Source organism: Lynx rufus, unplaced genomic scaffold, assembly GCF_022079265.1.
Source record: "Lynx rufus isolate CCGP_SWC_20201006 ecotype Redwood Valley unplaced genomic scaffold, mLynRuf1.p SCAF_3, whole genome shotgun sequence".
NCBI classification, from domain to species: Eukaryota; Metazoa; Chordata; class Mammalia; order Carnivora; family Felidae; genus Lynx; species Lynx rufus.
In genome coordinates, this window is record NW_025814845.1 from 140,307,715 (window position 1) to 140,323,526 (window position 15,812).

Sequence of the window (15,812 nt, forward strand, 5' to 3'; positions counted from 1 at the left end):
TTCTCTTTTTACCTGTGATGGGAAATCTTGCTTTCCCCTACTGTTCTGTAAGTGCTTATTACAAGTTTCCTTTCTGAGTCTCTGATCTGATTGTTGATGCTCTCATGGATATTTGTAATTTGTGGGCGGGAGAAGAGACCAGGACTTCCTAGCCTCTGAGCTGCTGTCAAATGCCTGGCTCCATGCTAAATGATTCATGTACCCGACGTGTTTGCATTGCAAGATAACCGTATGAAGTGAGCATTTTATTTTGAGGGTGAGAAAAATTGAGCTGAGAAAGAGTAAGCGTCCAAAGACATCTTGTCCAAGGGCAAGGATTCAGAGACATTTTCTGATTCCAAACACTGCATTTATGTTAAGTAGGTAGAGTTTAAAATTAATTTTCAGGCTTATTCTAGTGTAAAATATTTCCTGTGATGGAGTATTAGAATACTACTTAGCTTTTTGAAATAAACTGAATTCTATTTTTAAATTTTTTTTTTTCCAACGTTTATTTATTTTTGGGACAGAGAGAGACAGAGCATGAACGGGGGAGGGGCAGAGAGAGAGGGAGACACAGCATCGGAAACAGGCTCCAGGCTCCGAGCCATCAGCCCAGAGCCTGACGCGGGGCTCGAACTCACGGACCGCGAGATCGTGACCTGGCTGAAGTCGGACGCTTAACCGACTGCGCCACCCAGGCGCCCCAATAAACTGAATTCTATTTTTGTTAGTTAGAGATATGTATCTGGTGGGATTCATGCACAGAAAATATGGGGCCTTTGTCATGGAAAAGATGTGCATGGAAAAAACATGGCGTCTACTTCTCAGGACTTGAATGGAAGGCAGAGTAGGGACACTTCCGTCTAGAATATAACCTGGGGAGTCAGGACGGATACAATGCAAAATGAGGCTTCACCAGAGGCTTGAAGAAAGACTGGGCTTTAGCTGGGGCCAGAGGTTCTTGGCCACTATCACACATGCATTTCTCCCTGCCCATCACTGGTCAGCAGGAAGGACTAGCAGAATTGCAGGCCCCCAAAGAGCAGACAGCTTAGGGAGCCAGCGGAGGATCAGAAGTTATGAGGTGACAGTAGTGTGTTTATGAAAGACATACTTATTCTCTTATCGCTTATTTTTATTTATTCATCTATTTATTTTTACATTTTTAGAAAAGTTTATTTATTTATTTTGAGAGAAATAGAGAAAGCGTGAGCAGGGGAGTGACAGAAAGAGAAGGAGAGGGGGAGAATCCCAAGCAGGTTCCCCTGGCAGTAGGCAGAGCCCTACGCAGGGGCTCAAATTCATGGAACCGTGAGATCATGACCTGAGCCAAATCAAGAGTCCGACGCTCAACCGAGTGAACTACCCAGGCACCCCTATTTATGTATCTATTCATCTTAGCCCTTTATAATAGCATAGGATCAGAAGAATGTTAGGAAGTGATTGACTTGGATAATGGCCCTTATGTAGTTTGGGCATTTCTATCTCACAAGAAGCTGGTACTACTTAGTTATTTTATTTTTAAAATTAAGTTATCCTCATTGCACTGGAAGTATATAGTATGTTTTATTGAAGGTGTCAGTGACTATTTTTTAATCTTCTTGAGGAAAGTTGAATGAAATGAAGTACAAATTTTATTTGATAAGGAGATTGCATAGCAAAAGTTGGGAAACCTACATTCTAGACACTGGTCACAGATGTATATTATTGGGGAATTTATAAGCAACACCACCAATGTCACCTAAATCTTTATTTCAAACTGATACAGGCTGTATTAGAGGGATTTACAAATAAAATTGTCCTAGCTTTATTTAATTTGTACCCAGGTGTGTGTGTGTGTGTGTGTGTGTGTGTGTGTGTGTGCGTGTATGAGTGAATTTCTTGCCTGACGGTGGAAAAGCTCACAGTGTACAGGATTTTCACACAAATCATTAGGAAAATGCCGATTAATAATAATAACCACCTTTTAAAATATGCTTACACCCACCCAAAAGTACACTGCATGCATAATCTTACTTAATTCTTATTTCAACACTATCGGATATTTTATTCTTGTTTCAAAAACCAAGAGAGAGAAGCTAGGGAAGTAATTTGCCTGAGGCAAAACCGCTACTAATTGACAAGGTCAGACTTAAAACTTTGTTTTCTGCTAGTGAAACCCATGCCCTTAACCAATCTGTCCGTTGTCTCTTTCCAGCATCACCTTGAATAAATCACTCTACCTTAGAGTTATACCACTTAGTTCCATTTAGTGAAGGAGAAGGCTCTCTTCAAATACGATGTTTAGAGGGGCTGGATATAGTTTGACTTTTCAGAACTCACTTAGGATGATAATAATAGCAAACAGATACCAAAAGTGCCCTATATATGGAATTGTAAAGCGTATCACATATATTAACTAACTTAATCCTTATAACAACTCTGTTAAATATTATTATTACCCCTAAGATTATCCCTGTTTTATGGATGAAGGAAGTGAGGACAGACAAGTTTAAAAAAAAAGTGGATTCAAAGTTACCACTACCAAGCTAATAGAGCACTGGAATTTTGATTGGGGGATCATTTCCAAGCTCCATATTTTTGTACCTCCCTTGCTAGTTGTTCAGGGGAAAACAGTGAAGATTCAGTGTAGGCCTGGAGGTCACATAGTTGAATACCTGTTAGTGGACTACGGTTATGAGTCCCATCGGGTGAGAGATGAGATGATTTTCTTCTTATTCCATTCCATTCCTTCCATTTTCCTTTGGCAAGCTGATGCCTGAATGAAGAATACAATCATTTCTGGATGTCATTAGGCAATAATACATGGTTACTGACACAAGTCAGTGGCTCTTCTTGAGACTTAAATAGTAAATGATGCTTAAAGAAGCGACCCAACCTAAAGTGCTAATGGTAAATACACGCAGCTTCTGTGTACAAACATGGCCTTTTTGCACTGTGTTACTAGACGTGACAGTGAGTGATAAGTAAGAGAAGGAATAGACTGAGGTTTGGCGTGTGGAAGCCGCAAAAGGGTTGTGGTCCACAGACAGTGTGGGGCTCTATGGGTACATAGCAAGTGAGTTAGATCGGTGTTTATCAAGTCTCAGTTAACCTTTACGTGCTACCTTTATTTTCGACTTAATTTCATAAAGCAACCAACTTGCTTTTTAATCTAAGTAGCAGGAGAAATATATGCAATTGCGAATTTGTTAATTAATTTTTTATAACATATGTGTATATGGGATATACAGATGTATGTAACTTTTCATGTTTTTTTTAGAAGGTTATCACTGTGTTACCGAAAATGATCTCAGGCAGTATTGGTAGTTTAAGTACCACACCTTGGGACACTGAAGTAGAATTAGGAGATGCTATGTAGACTTGCTTAGGGCAGAGAGAGAGCCTAAGAGAAAGAAGGTGAGATACAGCATATGTGTGCTGTAAAGGATCGCATAAGAATGGGGGGAAAGCGAGAGTTACAAGAGTTAAAAAGCCATAAAAACAAAGGGGATCTCTGTTCCCCACAGTTGAGGATATGTTAGAGAAGAGGGTAGTACAGCACACCAGTAAGTACCAAGGAATAATCAGACTGGTTTTTTTCTTTTCTTTTTTTTTTTTTTTTTGATATTTATTTTTGAGAGAAAGAAAGAGACGGAGCGAGTAGAGGAGGGGCAGAGGAACTAAAGCAGGCTGCACGCTGACAGCAGAGAACCTGATGTGGGGCTAGAATTCAGGAAATCTTAAGATCATGACCTGAGTGAAAGTCAGATGCTTAACCAACTGAGCCACCCAGGAGTCCCAATAACCACAGACTCTTAGTCAGTAGTCAGACCAGAAGCCTTTGAAGGAGAAAGGTTCTTTCTTCCTTCCTCCCTCCCTTCTTCCTTTCTTTCTTTCTTTCTCTTTCTTTTCTTTCTTTCTTTCTTTCTTTCTTTCTTTCTTTCTTTCTTTCCTTCTTTTTCTTTCTTTTCCTGGGGGAGGTGTATGTCTTTTTCTTAACAAACAAACAAACAAACAAACACCTTCTGTGACACTTTTGTTGTGAAGCTAATACTGCCTTCTATTCATTTTTTCATTCTGTCTCTGACACTATATTTGTTACTTAGGAAACAGCAATACAGACAGATTTTGATTGAATGTAGTTTCATGCTAATTATCAAGAGTTGGGAGCATCCTGTAATAGTGACATATGAAACAATGTGACATAAAAAATTACCCATAGAATGTGAAATTTAAAAAAATGTGAAAGTCAGAGGTCATTGAGGCCCAGAGAATCATCTCCTCATTGAAATGTATTTATCTGAGATGCCTAAAATGTAATTCCAAAGAACAGCAGCATTAATTCAAAGCAGGATTTTTTTAAAAAGCCTTGAAACAGTAGGTTGAACCATATGAAATTGCCAATATTTTCTGTTTTTAACCTTCAGAGAAGACAATTTCACAGAAGCCAGTCAATATATATACTATTTGGTTAACAGGTTAAAGTGTTTACTTCAGACAAGGGGAGTGAGACTAAGGGAGAGAGGAAAATGCATTTGATTCCATTCACATCTAAATTACAGTAAAACCTTGGATCCTGAGGAACTTGTTGTGTGAGTGTTCTGCAAGATGAGCCAACATTTCTAATAACTTTTGATATGATAAACGAGTGATGTCTTGCAATACAAGTAGTGTCTGATGCCGAACATCACATGATCACAACTTAGTCAATGGTTCTTGAAATTTGCATTGATATACGAGTGCTTTGGATTACAAGCATGTTTCCAGAATGAATTATGCTCACAAAACAAGGTTTTTCATTTTTTTTTTAACCAGGGACATGAGCAGGATATATTCATGTATTACTTGGTTTCCTAACAATAACAATCACAATTAGCTTTTTACAAAATGACTAGACAAGAAAATAGACATTTCTAATTCAGATTATCCACAGGGCAAGTTTATTTAAATTACTGTGACAGCCAACAGGATATACCAGTTGGCATAGAGTGTATCTCTTGCTTTAGCTCTCTTGGGTGACTTTATTCCCTAGAGTGCTGGGGGCTGATGGAGTTCTGCTGCAGGTGGTGATGGTGGTCAGGGCCAGGTGCCAGCTAGAAGCCAAGGTTACTTCAGCACATGTCTCACTAAAGGAATCAATCTCCTCTTTTTATCTTCCTAAGGGAGACTGGATTCACATCCTGCACATGTTTGTGGCTACATTCTGACTGAACATTCAACTCCTTCCTAACATGCATATTCTTGCTTTTTGTTTTCTTCAAATTCTTGCAAATTCATGTTTTTTTAATGCACATGGGAAAAAAGTCTACTTTTAGTTTGTGATCACAACACCTATAGAAACAAAATTTAAAGGTTAGTATTTTATTACTATAGAGTTAGATTCAGTAAATATTTTAAAATAATATTTATAAATAAATCAGGGTTGAGGCCTAGGATATTGTGGTGTAAATAACTATTCTCTACAGGTAATTTTAGGCTTAGAGAAACATTTCTATATTTTGATTTGAGGTTCTAAATCTAGAATATAAATTTACAAAATTGTGAAACTGAGCAATGATAAATTTTGTATGGAAACCATAATAGGCATCATTATATGATGAGGCAGATGTCCCTATATATTACCTTTTTTTTTTTCAGGGAAAATGAATGAATATACTTATTCCTGCAAAGTAAGTGATGTTTAAGTAGACTCCAGGTACAAACTCTTCCAAATTTACCTATGTTAAAAAGTCTAGGAGATGTTTGCAGTCATTTACATCAGCAAGGGACATTTTAAAAGTTTGGGGATAGCAGGTAGGGACAATGCTAGCAGCTTTTCAAGAGCAAGGATCCTTTAAAGGAAAGTTGCATTTTCTAGGCATTCAGATGGGCAGAATACATTCTTGTTTAGCCCTGCACTACAGCAACACCATTATTAATTATGCAAACCTTTTTTTTTTTTTTGGATGGGTAAAAGAATTTGAGAATGACTCAGCAAGAGATTTCAAAACCAAATACCTCTACCTACTTATTGAACATGTTCTTTTCAGATCTGCTCTCTGTTCTGTGACCTGGGGTTAAAAGTTTGAGATCTACAGAAGAAGGCTTTGTTACTGCATCGGCCTCTGAGAAAGCCCCAGTTTTGCCAGGAGTATCAAATCAGTTCTACCTAGTCCTCTCATCCTTTTAGTCTTAGTTTAAGTTGGAAATAGATGATACTTCTTTGAGTTTAGCCTCCAATATTTCTTTAACAAACATAAAACCTGGTCAAATCCACTAACCTAACTGGGTCTACCTGTCAAAAGTATGTGTGTGGGAGGGAGGATGGTTACTTTCATACTTTCCTCTAGATAACACTGTATATTGATGGAAAAGGGGGGCATTTAAATGTTAAATAAAAATGCAAAGGGAACAGAAGAATTTTTACAAGCCACTGCCAAAGTGACAGTTCAAGATTGAGTCGGAAAAGGCAAGACTCGCAATCACCAGTCTGGGGGAGGAGAAGTCCTCTCACCTATTTTGGAAACTGCTTGCAGATGTGGGGAAACCACTGAATTGCTCACAACAGGGGTTTTGCAGAGATTTCCTCTGATTTTTTTTTCCTCCCCTATTTCCCACAACCTGTGTTTGTCTTGTGTCTGCTAGGCTGACATGTGGTTTACCTCGCTGATCCTGCTGCCAGGTTTTACACACTCTCCTCAGAAGTAAAACAACTGAAGCCGAAGGATACCGAGCAACTCTGGGCATGGGCGCCAGAACTGTCACAGAAAATTTGCTTCCCGAGTATTCCTTCCAACTTCCCTTCCTGCGCCCACGTGAGCCAGAGCGCCAGCCCATCAGCAAGGTCTTAGCGTTTCCTGCTGCTGCAATCTGTAACTTGATTTTGGATTTTTTTTTTTTTTAATTGCAGTTCTGGGGATCTTAGTTCTTAGCAAAACTTTGTTGGTTGGAGGACTTTTAAAGCAGTCTATTTCCTTACCCAGGTCGCGAAGGCTCAGACACTTTTCCTCCATTCCCGGGCTGCACTAAGGTTAAGCCGCAGCAAAGGAAAGAAACACACACTCGCTGTTTATTTGGGGGGAGGGGAAGTAGAGGTTTGCAGCTAAGTTATCACGATCCCTCGCGCCACCCCCGGTCTGGCACTCTCGGCTGACACGTACATCATCTATTAATTGCTGTTCGCGGACGCAGATACATAATATATTCATTTTTATCTTTAGTAAAATATAAATGGAATTGTCAGCGCGCTCGTGTCTGTTTGTTTGTATAAGGCTATCAAAAGAAGTCAGAGAGGAGGCTGTGGCCCGGATCCTGACCCTGATTGTATGAATAAGTAAGCAGGATGCAAGTGATTGGGCTAGATGCTGCGAAGATTTTTTTTTTTTTTTTCAAGTTAGGAAGAGGGTAAAAAGACAGCCTAGGGAAGGTGGGGGGGAGGCAAACGGTGCATCCCCACATCCTCACACTTTGCTCTTTTCAGTCAGTTGCTTTGCTGGCTTCTGCAGGCTTTTAAGGTCTCGCGGCGTAGAAATGCCTGCCCCCCACCCCCTTCCTCGGTCTCCCCTTTCAGTTCAGATGTGCTGATGTGCAGACCGGATTCATCTTCCCGGAGCGGCGGCGGCGGCGGCGGGCGCAGGCGGCGGCGGCGGCGGCGGCTCGCGCTCGACCGCCGGGTCCTGGCAGCGGCGGGGGCGCGGCGCTGGAGCCCGAGCTCCGGTGGCAGCTGAGCCCGCGGGGCGCCGCTCGCCCAGCCGCGGCCGCGGGAAGTTCGGCCGCCAGAAGGACGACCTGGCAGGCTGCGAGCGCCCGCTCCGCGAGAGCCGAGTTTGCCCGCAGCTGCCCCTCCCCGTCTCCGGGAGCCGAGCTCCTTACCTGCCCTCCGCCCACCCGCGGGCCCCTAGCCAACTTCTCCCTGCGACTGGGGGTAACAGGCAGTTCTCGCCCTCTCTCCTGTCCCGACGGCATCCGTATGTCTTCGGACACCTGAACGCCCCAGTGTCGCCGAGGAGCACCGGTTCCCCTCGCACCGCACATCAGCGCGGACCGCGGACGCCTCACCTCCCGGTCCCGTCCCTTCCTTTTCCTCCGGGGGAGGAGGATGGGGTTGGAAACGCTTCCCCCGAGGATGCTCGTGTTGCTGGTGGCCTCGGGGATTGTTTTGTACGGGAAGCTTTGGGTCTGCGCTGGCCTCGACTATGATTACACTTTTGATGGGAACGAAGAGGATAAAACGGACACGATAGATTACAAGGACCCTTGTAAAGCCGGTAAGTGCCTCTCCAGGTCGGGACGGTGGCGCGCGGGGTCCGTCGCGCTGGATTTCCGAGGGGTGGCGGTGGGAGCTCACCTGTTTCCTTCCCTCTCTCGCCAGCCCCTCCGCCGTCCCTCCTTCTCTTGCCCTCCTTTCCTTCCCCTCCCCACCCCCCAAGTGGCAGTCGCCGTGGCCCGAGTTGACTGGAGTTCTGTGCTAGTGGGATCGAACGCCAAGCTCCCATCTCCCAGTTTGGGAAAAACGTCCAGAGTTCGGATTCCCTTCCCCTCCCCCAGCAAAACGAAACAAGACTTACACACAGCTGGCTGGCCGTGGGTTTTAAATACCAACACTCAGCGGGCTTTATGTATCTGGAGGGGACTTCACCTCCTCTTTGTTCCAGGGTGCGGTTCCCCGGTGCTCGCCCGAGACCCAGTTGGTTCGAGTTCCCCCAAATATGGGTGGGGGTGGGATTGCTACCTCGGGACACCTTTGCTTCCCTCTTTTGCCAGGGATTTCAAGTGTGGGATCCGGGCGAAAAGGGGATTGTGGGACGACCTTGGAAGCTCTCATGCTAGATGGAATTCGAATGCATTTGCCCATTTAAAATAAACCTTAAAAAAAATGTCCAAGTTGTTACCCCATTCAAACTTGCGCCTTCCTTCCTGTGTACGCCCCCTGGGAACCGCAGTTTGACCTGCACTGCCTGAAGCTCAGCTTCCCCTCGCGGGTCCCCAAGCGCCCCGGGATCTTCCCCTCTCCCCCCCAACGCGTCCAGCGCCTCTGCGGGTCCTCCTCCCGCTCGGGGCGGAGCTTAGCTCCCGCCGCCTCAGGTCGGATCCGCACGTGCCGAGGCCGGTGACCACGTGAGCGCAGCGTCCCGGGGGCTCCGGAGGCGCCAGGTCCCTGGCCCTGCGCAGCGGAGGTTGGGGTGACCAGAATTCAGTGTGGTGGACTCACGACCAACTTCGGAAGGAAGGTTACGAGGGGTGTTGGGGCCGACTCGGTAGGGTTGTTTGTAAGCACGTTCTGTCCCATCTCTAGAGGTGTGGGCTTTGGCGAAGCAGAGAGGAAGGGAGTGGGCAAAGTGCCAAAAGTGTGTCTGCCTCTCCGGATTTTGTGCGGGCTTGGTCGGTATGTGACTGCGACTTCTTCCCTTTTCATAGCTAGGTAAACCTTATTCAGCCTTTCTTGGTCCTGAAGGAAGGAGAAATGCACACAGTGAAAGAAAATGCTGGAAATTCCCTTGTTGCTTTGTACCGTTGATGACACATTGCTCTGACAAGGAGCGAATGTGTGCTGTGTGCGCGTTATCAGATCTTCCTTGGTGCACTCTTACTGAGGATAGTTGTTCAAAACTTGGAGTAGCTTCGTAGAAACTTGTCAGTCTGGAGCTTGGAATTCTCATTTGATTCCATTTGGTTTGTAAGTTTCCTCCTGACACCTTTAACACTAAGTCTGTCCCGCCAGAAGTTTCTTGGGCCTTCCCTGGTGGTTTGGAGAAGGAGACATCATTCTGCCAGGATGGGTGACTAGCGACTGGACAACCAGAATTCAGTACTGTAACAACTCCCGAAAGCACACTTTTTATTGGGAAATTAGTTTTGAATCATGTTTACAGCTGGGGGAAAATTGTGTACTTTCTTGTTTTACATAAGGTAGAAATGAAGTGTTTCTAAAGGTTGTCTAGGGAAACATCTATTCTGATGCTCTCTTGTGTGAAAAATTCAACCAGCTATTAATATGAAAAAACCAGGGCATATGTATCATGGGCTTGATTTCAGGACAATAAAACTTGTTTTCCATACAGATTCAAGTAAAAGTTTATGTCTTTGAAAATCATTGACTTCAAATATGAATATAAGAAGTGTCAAAAATTAGCACTATTTTCAGAAATTATGTTTTTTTTAGACTTATCTTATGTTAGAAATTGTACAGAATAAGATTCGGCAAACATACTGGTTTTTTTGTTTTGTTTTGTTTTTTGTTTTCTACTTAAGACTGTTTTCAATTTTGAAATTTAAATGGTTGCACCATGTGTATTGAAATATGACTCAAGGATAAATATTTATTATCCTCAGTAAATAAACATCTAGAGCAAGGAAAAAAAATCTAAGAGCGTTTAGTTTTGTTTTTTCCTTTAATATTGGTTTATTGTTGAGCATAGCTGTTGAAGATAAAACAATGAAAACAACTTTGAATGGGTTATTACTCTAATCTTATTTCTTCCCTATCTTTGAGTACAAGAGGCATACCTGTGTGTATGTGTATGTTGTGTATGTATCATGAAAGAGAGAAGAATGGCACCAGTGGTAGGCTGAGAAATATGTCCAAAATCTGAGATCACTTAAAAAATTTTTTTAATGTTTATTTGTTTTTGAGAGGGAGGCAGGAAGGGAGAGAGGGTGGGGGGGGAGAGAGAGAGAGAGAGAGAGAGAGAGAGAGAGAGAGAGAGAGAGAAAGTGGGGGAGGGGCAGAGAGAGAAGGAGACACAGAATCCCAAGCAGGCTCCAGGTTCTGAGCTGTCAACACAGAGCCCCCATGCAGGGCTCGAACCCATGAACCATGAGATCATGACCTGAGCCCAAGTAGGATGCTTAACCAACTGAGCCCCCCAGGGGCCCCTGCCATCACTTTTTAAATGATCAACCCTACCTTTTGAAATTCAGTGACGTGAAGGCTTTAATTTACCATCTTGGCTAAAGAGTGGCAAAATCCTTTTTGTTTTTCTCTTGGCCTCTCTTTTGGCACTATATAAGACAAGTAAAAGTTGTAATAACAGGAAAAAAATTAAATAGTACATTGAAATCCCAAACAAGAGTCAAAAAAAGGTCACTAAAATAAGAAAGATGAGGACAGATATGTGAAAAAGGCCACACAAAAGCACGGAGGGTGCTCTCCAGATTCTGGGATACCTTTGTCTGCCCTTTTCCAAGAGCAGAGTGGAGGACGTGGGCCATGGAATAAAGTGTCCTTCTCTAACAAGGGTCCTAATTTTCCTCAGACTATACAGTGGCTTGATGTCATAATGACTAATGAAACCATAATTTTCAGTTCAACACAACAGCCCAATTGGGTGGAATTTGTGAATCTTCCCATTACACAGATAGGAAAACAGATGCTCCATGAGGTCAAATGCTTGTTAAGATTATCCAGAACTTGATTTGAAGTCTCCTGGTGGCAAAACCTGCATGCATATAGACAGATAGACAGACAATAACACTGCATTCTTAGCTGGCCTTTTGGAGGTCTTCCTTGAAATGCAAACAATAGAAATTTGTCCGGGTTTACCTAGAGTCTAGACTAATAAAAGTGCAGTTACTTTCATATCTGGTAAGTATGAAATGACTAAGAACATAGTTTCATCTTATAAAGTCTTTGAGGTCAGAGGTCATAGCTGATTTTTAATGTTTATCACAGGGAGATAGATTACCACTGTTGGTATCTAGCTAAAGTTCTTAATTCCATCTCGATATCTGTAGAGTATAAATGTTGATCTTCATTCCTCATCTACAAACTTCTATTTTAACCAGTAATGTGACTCAAGAAGAAATATAAATATAACATTAAAATTGTGCCATTCTTAATACATTTGTGAAATGGTATAATTTGTATATCCATGAGAACTCTAATTTCAAGTTCATGGGACAGAAAGGAAGCCTCGGGTTAATTTAATTGAACTTTCACTTAGACATTTGGGTATAAGCAAAAGTAGGTTAAGTTAGTACAGCACAGCTTCATGTATATTTATATAGCCAAATCTGTTAGGACAGAATGTAGGTAATTAATCTTTCTCTCTTTGTAGATAATCACAAAGAAGCAGATAATTCAAAGGAGTATCTGACTGTCTTTCTTCAGCGTAGTGTGTAGTCCTCTGAGTTTGCAATCCTACTCTCTCTAGTTCAGAAGGTTCCTGAGGGACACCAGGAAGCTGATGCTGCAGGAAGTCATTCCAGAACAGAGACTGTTTCGGTGTTGTACTGTTCCATTCCATTCCAGAACATTCCCTTGTTTCAGTGTGGAACTGTTCCAGTAGGTGTTAATCTGAGTATTAATATCTATGAAGAGCCTGGGCAAATTCAGCGTGCAAGTTAAACTCTCAGATTTGTCTAGAGGTTCCCTGGAAAAACAGAAACCTGATAAACTCTGTATTCCCTGCCTTCCTCCTTTCTTTCTCTGTTTGTACTTACGGGGGTATCTGGAAAGCTCAGGCAATCGAAATACAAGAGGTAAGAAGGAGGAATGAAGAATTTCTATTGTGAGTGATGGGTAGAGGCGGAGGAGATCGATGACGTAAAATGTTTGTCTAGAAGATTTGTCCTTATCCTCTTGGACAAGTGTGAACACCCTGAAAAAAAAGACTTTCTACTTTGAATCTCCTCAGTAAATGACTCCTTTGCTTGGAAAAAATCCAAACAAGATTAAAGGTCAGTGACTTGCAAGGTTAAATTTGCCTTTAGAGTGGCATATACAAGCCTGTTTACATAGAAATAGGCTTTTGGCATCCTAAAGGATTCTCCTTTCAGCTTTTCTTTGCAATTAATGTCCCAGGGTCCTGGTATACTAATTCTTCATCAATTCTTCATGGGATAATTTTCATAAATTCATAATTTCTTGGTAAAGATCTTCTTTCTTTTGGTCCTCAGTGCTGTACTTTCTAGCTTCATTGCCAGCCTCTTAGGTATGAGGTTTTAGAATTTGATGTCCAACCTGGTGTCTACTTCATTCTATCATAGTATTAAATATTGAGGCATATATTTCTTGGTCAGCACCTCTCTAGGTTGCCAAACCCTCATGTTAAAAATGCATTTCGTAGAGTGGCTTCCCTTAACCAGCCTCTTCTCTTTCAGTTTTCATTCCTCAGATCTTGCTTTGTTCTTTTTTTTTTTTTTTTCCTTCTCCTGCTTCTGGTGCCAACTCAGAAGTGGCCAGAGTACAGTTTTTGCAAAAGGGATGGATAGACATTATATTCTATACACTTGAATTCTGTTCATCAATTACAATAGCAATTCTTTAGCCCTTGTTGTGAGGGTTCACATCCATTTTTGCCCATAAATGGCAGTTACTGTCACTAGGTATGAATTAGGTGGACTATTTTTTTCTTAAATATATCCCCAAAGAGGAAGCTGGCTTTGAAACTCCTTTTTGTTTGTTGATTTACACATCGTCTCCTGGTATCTTCCCAGTTTTTGATCCCTGAAGAAGGTGGTATCATTTACAAGTTCAAAATCTAGCTGGAATCCCCTCTCTGAGGCAGTTCAGGTAATAATTAATGGAGTCTTTATGATTTCTAATTCAGCAGGTGCTGTTTGAGTCCTCCCTTCTCTGTTGAGGCCTCCTGAGTCTATGGTGGAACAGTTAGACGTGCCTAAGAGCCCACCTCACAAAGGTTTTTTGAGAAAGTTAGCACATAATTCCCTACTTTTCCTCTTGCCATCATGATGGCTCACTTTTCTATGAAGGCCTGATGTATGCCATGTGTAGTTTCTTCTACAGAAACCATATTGTCTTCCCCCATTATGTATGTAAGAATCCTATTTTTGTGCATCTTAGCAACTCTCCCTTATTTAACATTTATTCTCACTTGCCTGTAGTACCATCATATTCTTTGTAAACCTTAAGAATATTAGTCACATTAATGATCCCTTTGGCCTCTTCAACAGTGAGTGTACTGGACAGAGGTTAGCCTTTCAATTTTTCTAGAACTCAGGTAGATAGTATTGAGTGCTAGTGATTTACCATCATTATTGTTTTTCTTTTTAGAATATTATCTATTGTTTTTAATAGTACCTTAGACCCATCTACTTAAATATTTAAAATTAGGACTGCCCTAAGCTTTTCTAAGAATGCTTGGAAAAGATAGAGGTGAATAATCCATTTAAAATGAGGCCTTGCACATCCTGCTGGGACCATCTGGTGTCTGGGGAGATGGGGGGAGGGGGCCGTACTGCTCCCCTGAACTGTAGGAAAGCCCCCTGCAGCATCTGGAGCCCATAGCTAGGCCTGGGCCAGGCTGAGGCTCAGGTGCCTGGCAAGGTTTCTGGGCCTGTAGGATATCCTCAACTGAGGGAATTTTGAGGCCTCTTACAGTTTTCATATTCCAAGATCTGAAATTAATCCTGGACTTATCCTTCCTAAATGAGGGAGTTAAGAGTCCTCTCCCCAACCCTGGATATAGTAGAATGATTTAGCAGTATGGCTTTAGTGGTTTATTTCCTTCAGTTATCTATTGAGTAATGATGCTTAGGGAGGAACATTAAAAACAATTTATAGCCTTAAAGTTATGGAATGAATTGCATAGAATATGTTCTTTCCCAGAGAGCAGGAGGGAGGGAATCCCTTGCTTATTTATTTAGTTCTTGCCATTGTCAGCCCTGAAAATGGGATATTGACTATTAGATTTTGAGACACTGTGGGTTGGCTAATGGAATGCTTGTTTTATCAGCTCTTTACAAAACGTGGGCTAATCCTGTCAAACTGTTTTAAAGAGCTCAACTATATATTTGTATTAAGAAGTATTGTAAATTAGGTGTTAATTGAAATCCAGAAAGTGAACCAAGGAGACATTTGTCTTACTCAGCTCTTCTCTTGCAATTTACATTTATAGTTTAAGCTAAACTATTTGCTCTAGACCATATTAGAAAAAAAACACAAAACTTTCTTGAACGATAATAGTTCTAAAATGTTGAAACCATACATTAGAAGGTCAGGAGTGCTTCCAAATATATTATTTTTCTCAAACAAAATCCAATGTTATGTAAATACTCAAAGCATTTACCTTGATGTTTAAAAAAATATATATATTTCAACAGTTTTTGACACACTACACCATTTTACAAATCAAGGGAGTTGTATGGGGATGCAGTCACAAAGCCTGTATTTACTATCTACAGTTGATATCTTCCCTGTATTGTTGAACTTCCTATTGATGACATTTAATTTGTGTGTTGGGGGAGCGTAGGTGGATGTGTAGGAGGGTAGAATAGTTTCTTCATTCTTTACATTTCTCATCTGTGTTAAACTGTTAGCACGTGGATTGTGTACCACAGGGACTCCTTGAATGGCCCTGGGCCTAGTAGCTGATCTCAGCATTTTTGAGCTCTCTTCTTTGGCCATGAGTAGATTTGAAGTGCTTATTAAGATCATCTCTGCTCTTGTGCAGCATTGGGAACCCACTTGGCACCATTTCAGTGGACCAGTCATACTGAAAGGACGGTGCTCTATTCCTCAGGGCTGAGCTCTCTGACCGCAAATACCTAGAGGTGAAGGTTTAGGATAGTTTGTGTTTTGTACTCAAATTCTGGAAGTTAATTAAACCCTTAAAATGTCTCCGGGAAGAACATCGTGTATAACCAGAAAACAGGCACATGGAGACCTTTCTTAGAGAATGAGTTTTTGGACCTCACTGTCTAGGAATTGCCTTTGTTAGTCATGTCAAAATAACATAGTTCATCTTTTCACATTAAACGTTTTACATAGTCTTCTATCTTCACCATATCGCCATCAATTAATATTATTGTTACCTCTTTTGGACAAATGAAGAAACAGACTCAGAAAGATTCAGTGGTGGGCCTGTCATGATACTTACTGAGTGGTGAGAATTTGAACCTGAACCTGG

At 41.8% G+C, this 15,812-nt stretch overlaps 1 protein-coding gene across 1 annotated transcript in view; it reads left to right on the forward strand.

Annotated features, from left to right (window-relative positions):
• The first annotated feature begins 8,041 nt into the window (after positions 1 to 8,041).
• TLL1 (tolloid like 1) overlaps positions 8,042 to 15,812 on the forward strand; it is a 211,211-nt gene continuing 203,440 nt past the window's right edge. Inside the window, exon 1 of the mRNA XM_047091921.1 lies at positions 8,042 to 8,210. Coding sequence (XP_046947877.1) covers positions 8,042 to 8,210 — 169 coding nt within the window. The remainder of the gene's footprint in view (positions 8,211 to 15,812) is intronic.